Source organism: Artemia franciscana, chromosome 2, assembly GCF_032884065.1.
Source record: "Artemia franciscana chromosome 2, ASM3288406v1, whole genome shotgun sequence".
In the NCBI taxonomy this organism is placed as follows: Eukaryota; Metazoa; Arthropoda; class Branchiopoda; order Anostraca; family Artemiidae; genus Artemia; species Artemia franciscana.
The window spans coordinates 29106325-29124192 of NC_088864.1; the positions used below are offsets into that span (position 1 = coordinate 29106325).

The 17868-nt window shown below is 36.8% G+C and overlaps 1 protein-coding gene across 1 annotated transcript in view; it reads left to right on the forward strand.

Moving 5' to 3' along the window:
- LOC136039840 (midasin-like) overlaps window positions 1-14635 on the forward strand; it is a gene marked incomplete in the record, with an annotated part of 305680 nt that extends 291045 nt beyond the window's left edge. Inside the window, 5 exon segments of the mRNA XM_065723761.1 lie at window positions 2555-2763; window positions 6441-6620; window positions 8545-8819; window positions 10828-11080; window positions 14349-14635. Coding sequence (XP_065579833.1) covers window positions 2555-2763; window positions 6441-6620; window positions 8545-8819; window positions 10828-11080; window positions 14349-14528 — 1097 coding nt within the window.
- Between the last annotated feature and the right edge of the window lie 3233 nt (window positions 14636-17868).

The window sequence follows — 17868 nt, forward strand, 5'->3', positions numbered from 1 at the left end:
AAAGTCGAACTTATTTTTCCTAGCTTACTAAATTGTATAATCGAGAAGCTAAACAAAACTTTTATCCTAAAATAAACTTCTTAGTGGTTAGTTTCAATTAAATTTACATAATTTCTTAGTGGTGCCTTTTAATCGTTAAATCTTTTAATCAGGTCGTCCACCAGAATGGATGGTCGGATTTCGACCAAATTCGTTAGGAAGTAAGAGCTGGTGATGACTTGTGGGGATAAGAGTCTGATCTGATCTGTGTTAGTTCGGGGGGAGGGGGGTCTTACATTTGTGCCATGAGAATATGTAGCTGAATCTCAAATAAACTTGGTATTAAGTTACGTTGGTGTTAAGGTTAAAAGAGCAAGTGTCCTAGTTGTACTTTTTTGGTATTTTTCTAGCTCAACTTCTGTCAGGGGAGGCGGGGACTGGAGGTGTTATCAGGTAACAATCAAGGTTTTCTGTAAGTGGCCCAGTTGCACCTTTGTGGCTTTCGGGCTCAATCCTTCCTCTTTGAGGGACATGAAAGAGGTCCCTTAAATCTTGTCATTGAGATGTCTACGAGAAAAAAATAGTCGAATGTCGATCAAACTTCCTGAAAAGTAAAAGCTGGTGTCTTATTTATGCTTTTTTTTTGCTCAGCTGTAACTCATTTACGGTACGAAAAGAAAGGAGAGATTCCTAATTTCTTGTCATCAAGAGAATTGTTCAAATGCGCTAGCGGGGTGATCCCAATCAAGTTTGGTTAGAGGTAAGAGCAAGCTTGTAGTTTTATCTTATGGAACTCTGTATCCATTCCGACCTTTATGAGTTCTTAAATTCTTGTCATTACGGGGTCTGTCAGGATGGGCTGTTGGATGTCAGCCCAACTTTTTGGAAAGTAAGAGCAAGTGTCCTATCTTTGTTCTTAGGGAGTTTGTAACTTATCCAACCTATACAGTGAGAAGAGTTCTCAAAATTCTTGTCATCAGAATATCTACCAGAAGAAAAAAAAAAGAGAAAAAAACTCGGAGTGAAGCAAGAGCTACTGGGCCAGCTATGTTCTTAGCGATCAGGGTTCGATCCAAACTTTGAGGGGAGGGCATCTTTTTTTTTCTCGTTTTTTTTTCATCGGGGCAACTAGCAGAATCCGTTCTCAAGTTTAAAACAAGCTTGGGTGAAAATAAGAGTAAGTATCCTACCTGTATCTGACGTTTTCGGGTGTGTATAGGTCCCTAAATTCCTTCTGTGACGATACCACCATTTCCCAGAGGTTGTAGAATCTCAGCCTATCTTGATGTAAAGTAAGAGTAAGTGTCTTAGTTTTGCCTTATGGGAATTTGTGCCAATCCGGCTGATATATCCGAAAAGGTCCCCTTAATTCTTGTTATCAAAACATCTACCAGAAGGTGTGGTTGGATCTTAAAGAAATTTGGTCGGAACTAAGAGCTAATGAAACAGTTATGCTCTTGGAAAGATCAGGACCCGTTCCTACCTTTGTTTCAGAGGTAATGTGGGGATACGTCTAAACTCCCGTTATTAGGACTTGAAGTAGAGTAGGCGATGGGATCTCCACCAAGCTTGGTGAGAAATTAAGATTATATATCTTATTTATTCTGCTTTGGCAGTCTGTATCTTTTATTGCCCACTTTGTGGAAAGGGGTCTCTAATTCTTGGTATCGCGATATTTACCAGAACATGTTGTCGAGTTACAATTCAACTTGCTCGGAAGTAAGTGTAAGTATCTTGGTTCTGCGTTTGGGGAATTAGTACCTGAGGCAACCTATGTTGGGTATGACGTTCCCTAAATTCTTGACGTCGCTGTATTTACCAGAATAGATTGTTGGATCGTAACGAAATTTTGCACTAACCATGCATTTTTGTCTTTTGTAAATCAAGACATTTTACATTGTAGACATAAGTCTTGGCTTTTTCTCATATCTGTTGTGGCAGGGAAAGGGATCCCTAAATCCTTGTCATCAGGAGTTCCACTATAAAACAACATTAAATTCAAACCAATCCCAACCAGACTTAGTGGGAAACAAGATTTAGTGTTCTAGTTCTGGTATGCGGTGTATGGGCGTGGTTCAATAACTATTGTAGGAGTCCTTAAAGGAGAAGGAGGAGGGGGTCTCTAAATTATTGTCATCAAGAACAGGGTGCTGTATCTCACCTAAACTTGTTAGAAAGTAAGGTTGGGCTTAGTATCCTAGTATTGCCTTTGTGGCAACCTGATCCAGTCTTTATAGGGTTAGGATCCATCCCTTCTTGTCATGATGATATCACCAGAATGGGTTGTCAATATAAAATATGTTCTTTTTTTGGATCTCGAGACGATCTTATTGTTCTGGGGAATCTAATATGACAAATATTTTGCAGATCCGAGTTGCATAATATCAAATTTTTAGCCATCAACGAATTTTTCATTTGTTCCTAGGTAAAGACGGTAGATTGCGTCAATACATCCAGAGGGCTAAATTATCTTTTCTCTGTCCTTCTTTGGGTCCATTTTTGGTAAAATTGACTGCTTTTTTTTTTTTTTTTTTTTTTTTTTTTTTTTTTTTTTTTTTTTTTTTTTTTTTTTTAGCTGAGGATGAAACACTTGGTGGTACTGAACCATCTGAGGAACATGTTGAAGTAGAAGGTGAAATAGTTAAGACGCATGGTGCTGCCCGTGGAAATTCGACAGAATTTTTTACTAACGTCAATGTTGAAGAGGAGACTCAGAGATTAAGCCAGGAGGACATAGATCACCTTCGTTTAGAACTAGAAAATCAACTGGCCCTTTGGTCTGAAGTAAGTTCATACTTTCTGTGTGCTTTATTAAAGTTTCCATATGTATGTTAGCGTATCACTTTTTGACCCCCTTTGGCACCAGACAAAACTTGATCTCTTTAGATATCAGAAGTATAATCATTCGCCAGATGTCGCATCTTCTGATCGTTTATGTAGAGCAAAATCAAGTTTCATGCTTTCGGTTCAGAAGCATGGTAGGGTGCTAATTGATCGCATATTTTTTAGATAGATGAAAAAAACTAAAGGAAATATTTTGTGTCACTGGATATTTGCATAATAATAGTTCCTGGATTGTGTGCTTTTTCTTAATTATGTTCCCTTTTTTATAGGAATATTTTGTGTAATTAAGAAGTTAAAATGCACATGTCCTAAAAGCAATAAATGCTCTATTTTGACAATTGTTCCTGTCAAATAGTAATTAAGATAAAACATCCAGGGCTAACTTGAGCAATATCAGGCTGTGGAGTTTGTCATATAAGATGACTGAATTCAAATTTACATGAGGATAAGATACATTTTTCTGCTTACCCTTTGCCTGTTATTCTTTTCTTTCATACAGCCTATTCCACCGCTGTAAAGAAATGTCTACTGAGATAAAATATGCAAGTAGTTTTTCCGAGTAGTCTAGGTCTGTGGTCGGTCACGTACTACTCACGTGCCGCATACGGCACTTTCTTCGTCAAAGCGTGCCTATTGAGGCGCTCTTCGTTTTTATGGCACTTATATTAACTGCAAACTCTGTTGGTCTGTCTGTCGGTCCCGGTTTTGCTACTTTAGGCACTTCCAGGCAAGCTCGGACGATGAAATTTGGCAGGTGTTTCAGGGACCGGACCAGATTTAATTAGAAATAGTCTTTTTCCCGATTTGACCATCTGGGGGGGGAGGCGTTAATTCGGAAAAAATAGAAAAATTGAAGTATTTTAACTTACGTACGGTTGATCAGATCTTAATGAGATTTGATGTTTGGAAGGATATCGTGTCTCAGAGCTGTTATTGTGTTGCGGAGCAACACTACTGCTTTCGTAGTTTTTTTTTTTTTTCACCGTGATCAGCGACCTGTAGCTCCGAAGTGGTAAGAGTTAAAAATTTGAGATTTTTCAGAGGGAAGGGAAACGTGAAACAGAGTAAAAAAGTTCCAGAGAAGTTGCTAAAATTTCTAACAGTTTTCCATAAAAAAAAATAAAACCGTTTTTTTTTTCTTAGAAACTCTGCGTTCGATGTTTGGCGTCAAGTTAAGACGACCCTAGCTTCGGAAATAAACTTGTTAGAAATACAGTTATGCTGAACTCATGTAGAACTTTCATTTGTCTCTTCGAGAACCGGAGCACAAAATTCCGTAGCTCTTACAGATTTCCCGGAAATAATTCCGGAAAAGTCAATCTCGTTCCGATTTTTTGAAATTTTCTTAAATTTTCGATTTTGATGTCTATTTTATTTTTATAACGTGAAATGGATTAAAAAGTTCCTCAGAAAGATGCTTCAAGATAACAATCGAAGTCGCATTAGAAAAATGTCCTCTGAAGGACATAATGGAGACTGTTGCTCCGCAACTGTGTCCCGTAGGGCACAGTTGCACGTGTTGCTCCGCAACTGTGCCCTAAGGAACAGGGCACAGTTGCTGCAACACTTCCCGTTGCACAGGCAACGGAGGTCTAGTTTTAAATCCCGACCGGATATGGTGACATTGGGGGTTGTGAGGGGGAAACCTAAAATCTTGGAAAACACTTGAGTGGAGGGATCGGGATGAAACTTGGTAGGAAAAATAAGCAAAAGTCCTAGATACATGATTGACATAACTGGAACGGATCCGCTCTCTTTGAGGTAGTTGGGGGGGGGGGGTTAATTCTGAAAAGTTAGAAAAAATGAGGTATTTTTAACTTACGAACAGGTGATCGGATCTCAATGAAATTGGATATTTAGAAGGATATCGTGTCTCAAAGCTCTTATTTTAAATCCCGACCGGATCTGGTGACATTGGGGGGAGTTTGGGGTGGGGGAACCTAAAATCATGGAAAACGCTTAGATTGGAGGGATCGGGATGAAACTTGGTGGGAAAAATAAGCAGAAGTCTGCTTATTTCAGAAGTCTGCTATTCTGAGTCGTACTCAGAGATACGTGATTTAAATAATTGGAACAGATCTGCTCTATTAGGGGGGGGGGGTAATTCTGAAAAATTAGTAAAAATGACGTATTTTTAAGTTTCGAAGGAGTGATCGGATCTTCGTGAAACTTCATATTTAGAAGAACCTCGTAACTCAGATCTCTTATTTTAAATCTCAACGGGATCCAGCGTCATTGGGGGGCAGTTGGGGGGGGGGGGATGACCGGAAATCTTAGAAAATACTTAAAAGCGGAGAGATCAGGATGAAACTGGATAGGAAGAATAAAAACCTGTCTAAGATACGTGACTGACATAACCGGACCGGATGTGCTCTCTTTGGTGGAGGTAGGGGGGGGGGGGGGGTAATTATGAAAATTGAGGTATTCGTAACTTACGAAAGGGTGACTAGATCTTAATGAAATTTGATATTTAGAAGGATCTTGTGCTTTAAAGCTCTAATTTTAAATTCCGACCAGATCCTGTGACATCGGGGGGAGTTGGAGGGGGAAACCGGAATTCTTGGAAACATGAAAATTGGGGTATTTTTATCTTACGAATAGGTGATCGGATCTTAATGAAATTTGAAGGAATTCATGTCTCAGAGCTCTTATTTCAAATCCCGACCAGATCTTTTGACATTGGGGGGAGTTGGAGGGGGAAATCTTGGAAAACACTTGGAGTGGAGGAATCGGGATGAAGCTTGGTGGATAGAATAAGCAAATGTCCTTGATACGTGATTGACGTAACCGTACTGGATTCGCTCTCTTTGGGGGAGTTGGGGGAGGGGTTCAGTGATTTGGTGAATTTGGTGCTTCTGGACGTGCTAGGACGATGAAAATTGGTAGGCGTGCCAGGGAGCTGCACAAATTGACTTGATAAAGTCGTTTTCCTAGATTCGACCATCTGGGTGGCTAAAGGAAGAGGAAAAATTAGAAAAAATTAGGTATTTATAACTTACGAGTGGGTGATCGGATCTTAATGAATTTTGATATTTAGAAGGACATCGTGACTCAGAGCTCTTATTTTAAATCCTGACCGGCATTAAGCCTCTGATTTTCCTTTTAAATCAATCTATTGATTCTTAGAATTGTGTTAGAGCTCATACCGTATGTGCTCTTGGCTCTTAGCTCTTCTTGCCTCGTCACAAGTGCCATATGAGCTCTTAGCTCTTGTTCTGGTTTTAGTATTTATCCTGACTCCTGACTTTTAAGCGTTCTTGCTAGTTAGAGGCTTTCAATCCATCCAAGCCTCGAAAGCTAGTAAGTTGGAACTTGTTGTTTTTGTGAGTTTTTTTTCTTCAGATATCTCGATTGACGGGAATGTTCGATTATCACTTTTTTCTTTTCTTTTGCTGGTTTGCTATGTTGGACAGTACTTAGTGGTGCTTGTCAGTACGTGTGCTGACCAAATTCTAGAAGGAAAAACTATGCAGAATAGGAAAAGGCAATAACAAAAAAAAATGAAATCATATTACACTAGCCTGTTTATGCGTTTCGTATACTGATTTCTTTGCTTGTGTTTGTGCTTGAGTGAAACACGATAGAATATAAATTAAAATTGGTTCTTTACGTTGCAGCATCGTCAGTGGAACGAGGCTCATTATTCAGAGGCAATAGAAGCTTGGTCAAAATATGAAGCAGTCGTTTCTCCCCTTGCTCAAGATCTTTGTGAACAGCTCAGATTGATTTTAGAGCCTAGTCAAGCTTCAAGACTTCGTGGTGATTACAGAACAGGAAAACGTTTAAATATGAGAAAGGTAATTAATAGATATACTTCTCTCGGAAAACTGAATTGAAAATATTTATTTGTCTTTAACTTAGTTGTTTCACGTCTGTGCATTTTATCTGAAAAAGATCCCAACGGAGGGTTTTTCCTTTTAATGTGGGGTAAGCTACAATGCCTACTTGGTTGACAAATATTTTGAATATAATGAGCATTTGTGATAAATATACGCTTAAATGTTAAATAAATGTCAATATTTTGAAAGAGCAGAAGCACCGTCTCTAAATCTGTATTTGGTGTGTATTATTAAACTGAAGAATTCGGATTTATAAAGGCCAAAATTATCTGAGAAAAGTGAAAGATTTTATTTTATCTACACTGCTCAAAACAACCTCTTTTTCTACAAAGGGAGAAGCTCGTTGTATAGAAAAGAAAAGTGAAAAGGATAATCTTTGTCAAAACTTACTATAAGTGACGTTGAATCATGTTTCTCTTTGTTCCTCGGAAAAGTTTTTTAGAATAAGTGTCAATAAAAATTGATTTCATTTACTCGCTGAGGAATAAAATCCTCTGTTTCTATTTGTTTTGCAAAAACGGATATTTGAATCCGGTTGTGAAGGCTGAACATGTCGTGAAGCTTTTTGTAATGAATTCAACAACATAAATTTGATGTTTTTAGTATTGATAGTTTCTTTTGGGGAGGGGGATATTTTTTTTTCTTGTTTTCATACTGTAAGGAATTTAATTTTTGAAAAGTGGAATTGCTCGAATAATATATTTAGGATTCAGCATAAAAAAGTTATTAGAAGCACAATGAAACTGTTTTATGTCAAAAATGTACTGATCTGCGTGATTTTTATCTATTCTTCTATTTTTTTCATGTTTTTTTTTTTAACGTTTTATATTACCCTAGAGTTTGTAGTTTATTTTCTATCAAGACTGTTACTATTGTTTGGTCGTGAAGTATTGTTTGGGATAATTTATCCACAAATACCTTCTGCAGAAGAATGTGATATTAAGGCTGTAAAATAAAACCTCTTTTGAAATTAATGTCAGAATTGCATTTTGTTTGAGGATTAAAGCTCATTGTTAAAACGTCTTTAGTTGGATTGAAACATAGATTGCAATGCGCATCAAGAAAATGAGGTCTGTTTGCTAATTAAATGAAATATGGAATACAACGTTTGTTCTAGAAACAACGCATTGCTACAAATAGGTCAACATTGAACTATTACTTAATCTGCCCCCCCCCCCCATTGCTTTGATATTTTTATAATGAAGCATCGGTTGTTTTTTTTTCTCCGTCATAGAAATAGCTGCCCTTGATTAAAAGCATGTTATTATAGTTTCTCTTACAATTATATCCCACTGTCTTTGTTGAAATAACAGTCTCCGGGGAATAGTATGTATATTAGGAAGCACGGGACCTTTGCCCTTTACTGGATAGCGCGTGTGTTCTTAGCCCCATTCCACAATAAGCTCAGCAGTTACAGGCTAAAATTTGTTGCTGTTGTTTTTTTATAATAATAATAATAATAGAATTAATTTATCCTCTCAAACTCAGTAAGCTAGATCGATTGGTCCAACATATTTTTCTGTGTCTTAAATATTTTGTGTTTCCAAAAATGTTTACCCCTCCGTTTCTTGCTGGTAGAAATAGATTGAAATGAGAACTTTTGGTATCAATATCTGCCTTGGAATAAGAAAAATAAAATTCATTTTGTCTTCATTTTCAGCTTAGATGTCTTCTTCTCTAAGCTGAAAATTATGTCATATGATATATCCCAGGAAAAAGAAGGGGGGAATTGAGATTCTCTCTTCCTCCGTTCTGAATCTACGCTTCGACACTGGTGTGTAGGGGTTGTCATAGTTAAAGAAATATTTTGACTAAACTTTTCAAAGGAACCTTTTTCTCCTTTTTTTTCTTTTTTTTTTCATGTTGATTGTGATTTTTGCAGGTCATTCCATATATTGCTAGTCAATTCCGAAAAGACAAAATTTGGCTGCGTCGAACCAAGCCTTCAAAGCGGCAGTATCAAATAGTTTTAGCCGTTGATGATTCGTCCAGTATGGCTGACAATCACTCAAAGCAGTTGACATTTGAGTCATTGGCTATGATCTCGAAAGCGCTGTCGTTAGTTGAAGCTGGTGAACTTGGGGTTGTCAGTTTTGGAGAAACAACTAGATTGGTTCACGACTTGTCTGAGGCTTTTACAAGCCAAAGTGGCGGAAAGTATGTAATTTCTTTTAATGAGTATCGTTTTGCGGGAGTAACTCTACTTTCTTTTTTTCGCTAGTTCAGCGGCCAGGAAAATTAATAGAAAACTTATAGCTTTTTCTAGGGTATGGGGACCCTATAACGCAGATGAAATCTCGTCTGAAATTTGCAAAATTCTAGTACTCTAGAAAAAAAATCTTCAAGAAAAAAAAAGTACCACAATAAAACAAAGTAGCTATCTTAGCTCTGAAAAGTAACTTCTAAGGGATCATCTCGTTAGTCAGAAATGTCAGGTGTGTCGTTAGGTATGCCAAACTTGTTAGAATATTGAAATTTCTCTAAAAGATTTTGAATTTAAATTTTGCACCTTCCAAGTTTCCAAAAAATAATTCTGGGAAAGTCGATCCCAAAATTCCGAATTCAATTTTTTTTATGATATTTTGTTTCATTTTAATGCATCTTTGATTTTTATCTGGGATTACAACGAAATGTAAGCAAGGAGACCCCAATCTTGCTTATACCATATTATGTTTTTAGAATTGGTTTTTCTTTGCATCTTTAGGGCAAGTTTTTTTTTCTGGAAATCCATATTTCTTTTTGCGAATGCAGAAAGACAGATATTATAAGAACTGGGGCTTCCTGAAATACAATCCTTACTGTGATTTTTCCGTTTTGAAATGTGAGTTCTTAGAAGATTGCATTTTATCCAAGTAAACGCCATAGCATCGTGGATAAATTTTTTAGGAACGAGATGAAGTCGAGTCCTCGCACATGTTTATATTGTATTTTTGATAAAAGCGAAAATCATGTGTATCCTATGTATTTTTGTGGGAATATTTTTGGAAATCTAGATTTCATTCTTAAGCCTTTGTGTCAGCCTTCTTTTACTCCTCCAAGTTCGGTGGATGTTCGATTTCGAATGCAGAAAGGTATAGGGTTGTTGAAACGTAGCCTGTGTTTCTAATGTTTCGTGGGGGATAAAGTCATTTCGGTGACGGGTGTCCGTCAATCTTTGACCATCAAAAACCCTCTCCTAGTTTTCTAAAAGTGTTTTTTTTGTGCAGTTGACTCTCGATAACTCGAAATTCACGGGATCACAATTTTATATACGTATAGCTCGATATATACGTATAGTTAGACTTATGCATAGTTCGAGTTATAGAGGTAAGCCAAATGAAAATTTAAATTATAGGGGTACAAGATTGCTAAATTTACTCCCTGTAGCCACTACAAAGTTATGAATAAGTTAATTAGTGTATTTTAGACTGGACATATCAAACTTGACTTTCAAATGTCAAGACTTGACTTTCAAATGTCAACAATAAATTTATACTGCTAGGAAATAGACACTTGAACATTAACAGATCTGATACAAAAATATGTTAAACAAAATTAATCCATATCAAAGTCCATTGAAAAAACTTCGAGATCCAGAGGTGAACTTTGACTTGTGGAGATAAAGTGAAACTTAAATGACGACGTATCTACTGAATTTCGAGTTATAGAGGTAATTTTCGGGGCACATCGACTTACAGAGGTAAAATATAACTGTAAAATTGTTTCGAGTTGTGCATGGTTCTTCTTCGACTTAGACAGGTTCTACCAAGGGCATTGAAAATAATTACGAAATATCGAAGATTTCGAGTTATCGAGGTAAAAGTTATCGAGAGTCGACTATATGTATTTAATTTTTTTTTAATGTAAAGATGTCTATCATTTCAAGATTTTGAAAAATATCTTTTTTTCTTGTTTCTTCGTACGAATCTTCAGAATAACTTCTCAACTTTTCTGCATTTATTCAAAATTACGTGTGCCAATAACTTAGCTTTTCTAGTGTTCTTAAATCCGAATTGCTTTTTATTTCAAATGTCTAGTTTTGGAGTTCAAGATTCGTACGAAGATTTTTGGGCAAAAGGCACCGATTTAGCATATTCCTGCTCTGGTTATATACAAGTGTTAACTTCCACTTAAGAATTAAAGTGAGAACTGATCTAGCTAAATTCATCTTCTCCTTTGTTTTTAGATTACTTCACGATCTCTCATTTGCTCAAAAGAAGACTCGCATTGGCCAAATGGTTAATTTTGTAACTGCCAATCTTTTGCAATCTCGAAGTCGGCTAAATTCGGCCTCAGAACTGGCACAATTGCTTGTGGTGCTTTCAGACGGTCGGGGTATCTTTAGTGAGGGAATAGAACCAGTTAAGCAAGCTATCCGAAGAGCCAAAGAAGCATCTATTTTTATGGTCTTTGTTATCATTGATAACCCAGAAAATAAGGTTGGTTTATTCTTCCAATTAATGCACTTTTTTACTTAATCCGGTAATGGTATTCTCAGTTCTCAAGGATCTTGAGAAGAATTTTAATTTTATACCCTTGTTTTGTTTGTTGTTGTTTTTTTCACTTTTCCTTTTTTACTCTTCAGGCCTACGAGACAATGATAAAGTCATAGAGATTATGCATTAAAAAATAAATAAAGAAATGTCTGTTTATAAGCACAAAAATAGAATTCCAGGAGAAGGCCTGGGAATCTTGCAGTTCTTTTCTTCGAATGCCCAGAACGGCTTCTTTGACCTACAATGTCTTTCTGTTTCTATAAAAGATATAATAGGTGAAGGATGATTCGTCTTCAGAGTCCAGAATTGGTTGTCGGCAGCCTTGTAGCAAGACTAATTAAATATTATCGAAAGTACTATATGTGCTCTCGCTTTCTGGTGACCTTTGAATAACATGCCATCTCAATTTGTCTTTGTATTGCTATAATAAAGTATAAGGCGAGGGCGAGGGGGATTTGTCTTTAGAGTCTAGGATTGGGTCATGACAGCTCTGTAATAATTTTTTTTAATGTTCTTTAAAGCACCGTATGAACTTCCGTTTTCTGGTAGTTGTAGTAGTAGTAGAACAATTTTATTGAAAATAATCATTTTTTTATATAATAGCACAACAAAAGCGGAGCTTGTGAGGATGTGCTAAAATAAAAACAAATAAAAAGAAAAAGAGTAGGGAGCATGAGACCATTTCCCGAAACCAACATAAAAATAAACAATGAACCACTACAATATAAAGCCCCAAAACAACACATAAAAAATACAGAAAAATAACCCACTGAAAATATAGTTAATCTGTTTCGAAAGCATACCTACCGAGCAACTCCACACGTAAATCAGGTTTAAACTGGTTAAAATTGCCATTATTCTTAATATCATTACTAAGTTTGTTCCAAAGCTTGGAAGCTCTATAAACAAGAGAAAAAGAAGACCTAGTAGAAGCAAGTCGAAGAACCTCCATATTTCCTCGCATCCGAGTATCGTGTTGTCGAACATCTGACCTCTCACAAAATATACCTGCAAAACAATCTGGAAGGCCCTCATTGTGATACTTATATATATATATGTATATAGAAATCTAAGTATAAAAATCATGAAGGGAGCGGGGTTCTCCCCTTGCTCCGCCTCCTACAAACCTGGGATCTTCGTCGTAAACCAGTAGCAATCATTTTATGCTTGTTACCTTTTTTCAACTGAATTTGGTTTTAAAACTTAATTTGTTTTAATTATTATAATTTTTTTTTAATAAGTTGCCCGTTTTTATAATTTTATGTATTAGATTTCATTTTAGAGCGCTCCATTCTGCGAAGCTAGAACTTTTCTACGCTATGTGGCAACCTAAACTACTATATAAGACTATAAAATTACAAAGAAAAATTAATTGAAGACAGGAGCTTGACAAATCAGTAAAGATTTAACGATTAAAATCGGATTTAAGATCGGAGACAATTTATCCAGCTCGACTCTCATGAACTACAATTGGATTTAGATCAGAACTGGCATTTAGATCATGCCCAGCTCTTACGTTTTATGTTGGCATTGAAGTTGAAATACCACTAGTACTACTTCTACTACTGCTAAAAACTCACCGCAGCACCAAGCCGCCTGAGGTCAACATAGCTGCTCACGCTCCCTCCACCCCAATCTATTCAAACCCTTCCTCTTTACACCCTCCCAGGAAGTTATCGTTTCCCTTAAATCTTTCCTTATGACATCCTCCATCCATTTGGGGATTCGTTTAGCCCTAGATGGTTGGCCAAAAAGTACAACCTTGGGTAATCTGTCATCCTTCATCTTCAGAATGTGCCTTAGCCATCTCAACCTTTTTTCCTTTATAGCCCTAGAAATCAGGACTGAACCACTTTTTTGCACAGCTTACTGTTTGAGATACGGTCATTCAGTCGGGTACCCAAAACAATCCGTAGGCAATTTCTCTGGGAAACATCTTGTAAATCTTCTTCTGTTTTTCGGAGCGCCCATGCTTCAGGACCGTACTCGACCATTGTCGTCATTTTAGGTTTATATATCCTAATCTTGATAGCTATTTATTTCGCAAGCTAGCTATTATGAAATTGTAAAAATCAACCCTTGATCGTAAGCGAAAGCTCGCAGCTCCTAAAATACATTTGTGTAAACATAGTTGTATTTTTGCATCTCTGCACAGAAACGCCTTTGCAATTATGCAAAGGACAACCGATCATTGCAATGTCTCTGGGATACCCGCAAAAGTCTCTGTCTCGTACTGTCTCTGACGATCGCACAGTCTCTGGGACAATATGCAATGTCTCTGGGACAACCGACCATTAAATATATTACATTTAATTTGAACTGATCTATAGAAACATTGTTTTTTACACTTTGGCTTGCATTCCCGTACACTTTGGGCCAAAACTAATGTTGATAATTCAATTATTAATAGGAAGTTCGTGGTGTATTGCATTATCTCTTTTCTATTTATATGTTTGAAGCTTAAGTCGGTCTAATCTTTGAAAAGATCTAATCTGTGGAAATGGTAGATGCAAAATTAAATTGAAGCCTGAACAGATAATATTGAAAAAGGAATAGTATACACATTGTATGAAAACCTGTTAAGGGTTTTCTCATCATCAGTACCACGATTTAAAAGGGTTAGTTTTCGACCAGGGAACTGCAAGGTGCTTAGATAGACTAATAATTGTCATTCTGACAGAACAAATGACATGGTGGCGTGATAACAAAAAAGCATTGGACTTAAAGTCAGTCCTTGTCTTTACTAATTCATAAACTTCAATTTCAACCAACTTTTGATTTTTCTAGTCGTTAGGTGTTGCTGAACCCCATTCCAAAGTATTGTGTGCAATATTATAACTGTGCTGGTTAGTTTTAAGCTGAACATGGCTGAAAAACTGTGCCCAACATAAAGTATGTTAAAATAAAACATTATATTTGTATAATGTTTCGAATAGTCTACTTTGAATGAACATATTCTTCCGACCCAAGTTATAAGGTAAAATTGCGGTTTTTTTTTTTTTTTTTTTTTTTTTTTTTTTTTTTTTTTTTTTTTTTTTCATTTCTGATGCACAACCTCCCTGTTTAAAAATATATACAAACCCAAAAATCCAATTTTAGCTGATTTTGACTTTCGTTTATTTACCGGTTTCATAGCAGTATCTTGGTAACATTGCCAATAAATGCGTTTTCAACATTTTCGAGTTTTTAATTTATTTCTTATTCATTTCAGGATTCCATATTAGATATTCGTCAGCCAATTTTCGAAGAAGGTCGATTAAAGGAAATCCGAAATTATATGGACCAGTTCCCATTTCCCTATTATTTGATACTAAGGGATATCAATTCGTTACCAGTGGTGCTAAGCGATGCCCTAAGGCAGTGGTTTGAATTGGTCACAAGTCAAGACTAGTAGAGCTTTAGAATAAGTAAGTTTAAATAAGGATCTACCAAACCTTTAATAGTGTCTTGAAACTCTTTTAACTGGTCTTGTTATTTGTAATAAATGTTTTTAATTTATGCTTTGTGTTTGACTTTCCTTGTCTACCTTTATGTCTGTAAATTAATTTCGGAGAGTAGGCTTTACAACAATAGCATATCAACATAAGAATTTCTGATTGCTTACCTGTGCCAATTAGACGCTGTACATATATTAAGGGCAAAACTGGAAAGTCTTATCCAGAAAGTATCCTTTTTTCGGTAATATACAGAAGGGGTCCGCCTATCGCAACCCCCTTCCTCCTCACTTTAAATGGTTATGTATTATTATTAAATGAGTCGTGGCCTTTCGAAGAAGAAATGAGGAGGTTAATTGGCCCTTGAAATGGCTAAAACCGGCTAGTATTTCTATTCAACTACTTCCTTTAGATTTTATAATTACGAAAATGAAAGTAGACTATTTAATAATGCCGAATAGCTGTCGCCCGTTTTTTTGTTTTCTTTCTTTATAGAGTGACCATTAGCCTGCGATCTCATTCTCAAAATATTCAATCAGGGGTCAGAAGTGAAGGGGGGCTTATTGACGTAAACTAAACGAAACCACTGTGAAAAGCTGTCAATTTTACCATTTAAAAAAAAAAAAAAAAAAAAAAAAAATGCTGCTTGTAGTTTTGGCTGTGGCCACAGTCATTTCTTAGAAGTGGGTGAATATCAACAATGCAATGTGACCGGTGTCAATTGCTGCTCGCCTGTCAAACTCTTGAAACAGCCATGTACTTCTGCTCCACTATCCTAAGCTATTTTTTAGTATTTTAAATTTCTTACCATCAATGTTCTTTGCTGCTATGGCCTTTTGGATTCCTTGTATTCCTTCCCAGCCTGTGCTCCCTGGACCTTTCCTATTGCTGCGCAATTATGACTTTCCGTCGGGGTTTGAAAATAGATTCTTTGTTCTCATTTAGGGGGCAGTCATTATTAAAACAGCTTTAAGAATAACTTCGGCTTGCTTTCAAATTTACGGATATTAGTACTACGTTTCCGAAAAACATAATCTGCTTTTGTGGCATAGAATGAAAATACTTGTAAAATTATGTGAACGACGATTTTCCACTTTACATCTTCTTGGTCACGATTTAACTAGGTAAGACTTTATATTTGCACTCTGTTATACTCGAGATCTACAACGCAGTATCAAGTCGCAGTATCTATGATCTTTTAAAAGGATTTCTTGGATTTAAGATCCTTTGCTTTCCAGAGAAATTGCCTACTATTCAAAGACCCACGACTAAGAAAGATCGCTAGAAAATAGTTACCAGGCTTCAACGAGCTAAAGAAGGTTTGAATATGTAATCTAGGACAGAAACAAGCACTGAAAACGAATATCTGATGGCGCATTCAAAATTCCTTGCTCCAATGGCAAAAAGAGCGTATCTGCAGAAATAGGAAAAAACAAAGACTGGGTATTTTTATTCTGAGGAGCTTTTTTAAGCATTTTGTCTGGTAGAATATTTCTGGATGAGTCAAATTTCAGATCAAGTTCCACTAATGAGGGATTTCTAGAGTAGAGGGGGAGTATTGTCTCTCCACTCTACTTTTCACGTTTACCTGGCCTTGATTTGCACTTTCAAGCATTAAGAATTTAGGGGTTCTTCAACTGATCGGCATTAGCGTGAAAAAGCTATACTGTGTACAATATTAAGTATTTTTGTAAGTTCTCTCCCCCTCCCCCCACCCTAACTCCCCAATGTGACCCAGATCTTTCCCCGCTCGGACACCCTCTTTGCCCTACACTTATGCACCTAACGGAAATTTTAAGGGACGCTACCTAGCAATACGATCTCATTGCACGAACGTCAATGTAATCACTTTGTTGATAATCGAAAATTTTAAAGCCAACAGAAGACTAACAAATGTCACAGACAAGAAGTATGGAATGCTGACGTTCATTCTGAAATACCAACTGAAGTAATTTTATGGTACCAACAATTTAGTGCTTGTCCTTGTCCAGCTTTAAGAGTAACTTTGACTTGCTTTCAAATTTACGGATATAAGTACTAAGTTTCCGAAAAACATAATCTGCTTTTGTGGCATAGAATGAAAATACTTGTAAAATAATACTTGTCCTTGTCTGTCCTCAATTTCTTCCGAAAAATGTTTTGATAAAGGTTGCCTAGTTAAATCAGGGTTATTCAAATATCTATTGTATTTGTTATTACTGAAAAAGTTCAAAGAATTAATTTTAGATGTTATCTACATAATTTGATTGAAAATTTTCCTGGTAAGTGCATCAAAGCTAGCTACTTTTTTAGGCAACTCGCTTGGTTTAGAGTGTTTCACTAACAGTTAGACTTCTCCAACAATGGTCTAATGAGAACAAGGACATACTTTGGGCACCTGAGACAGCCTAGGACAATAAATAGCAGTTATAGGTAGCCTTGGGTTTTTGAGAGGCTACCTAAAAAAAAAAAAAAAAAATACCAGCCCAGTGATTGCAAGCTCCTTAAATGCAGCTGAGCAACGAGGACTTAAATCTGTAGCCAAGTATATAAAAGGGGATAAAAAGCCTTTTCGAAAGTTGAAGTAACGCCAATGGATGAGGCTTCAAGAAAATCGGGATCAAAAACGTGTGCCATTGGATAAAGTGCAGTTTTTTCAGAGCTTGTGACAGTGAAGAGAATCCTGTGTGGGATGGGATCCAGCACTAATTTTGGACTGAAACAGCTTAAAAATATTCTGAGGTTTGAACTCGTTTCATATGCTACTTCAATTTTTGAGCTCAGGGATTCTACTTTGGCGCTTCGAAGTGGTGTTATGTGTACCATGCTATACTTTCTCAGATAGGCTGGTGGCTTGCGTGAATGGCCTGAAAACCTGGACTTCGAAGAGGAACGTTGCTTGAATGGGCGTGAAGCCTTTGTTATCGACTTCATGCCACTGGTTTGCCAAAAGCCACCAGCTGAACATGAAACCCTCGAAATCCGTGCCGTGCGGTTGTTTAAAGCTGTGTTGAAACGGATATCTGAAACAGCAAGTGAAATTCATATATTGGGTGATAAGTATGACGGACTGTTTCGTCACACTGATCCAACTGGTGGTAGTACATCTCTGAAGGACTGCAGTGGGTGCTACCAGTTACGTGGTCGCTGCTTGACAGTCTGCTCCTTCTCGACGAGCTCAAAAATTGGAAACTGGACAAAGATTATTGCAAATACAAAGAGCAAAGCAAACTTGATGAAAGCAATTTATGAAACATGGGAAGCAAATGGATTTGTCCATATAAGCAGCTTGAGTACTGCGGACACCTTGCGTAGAAT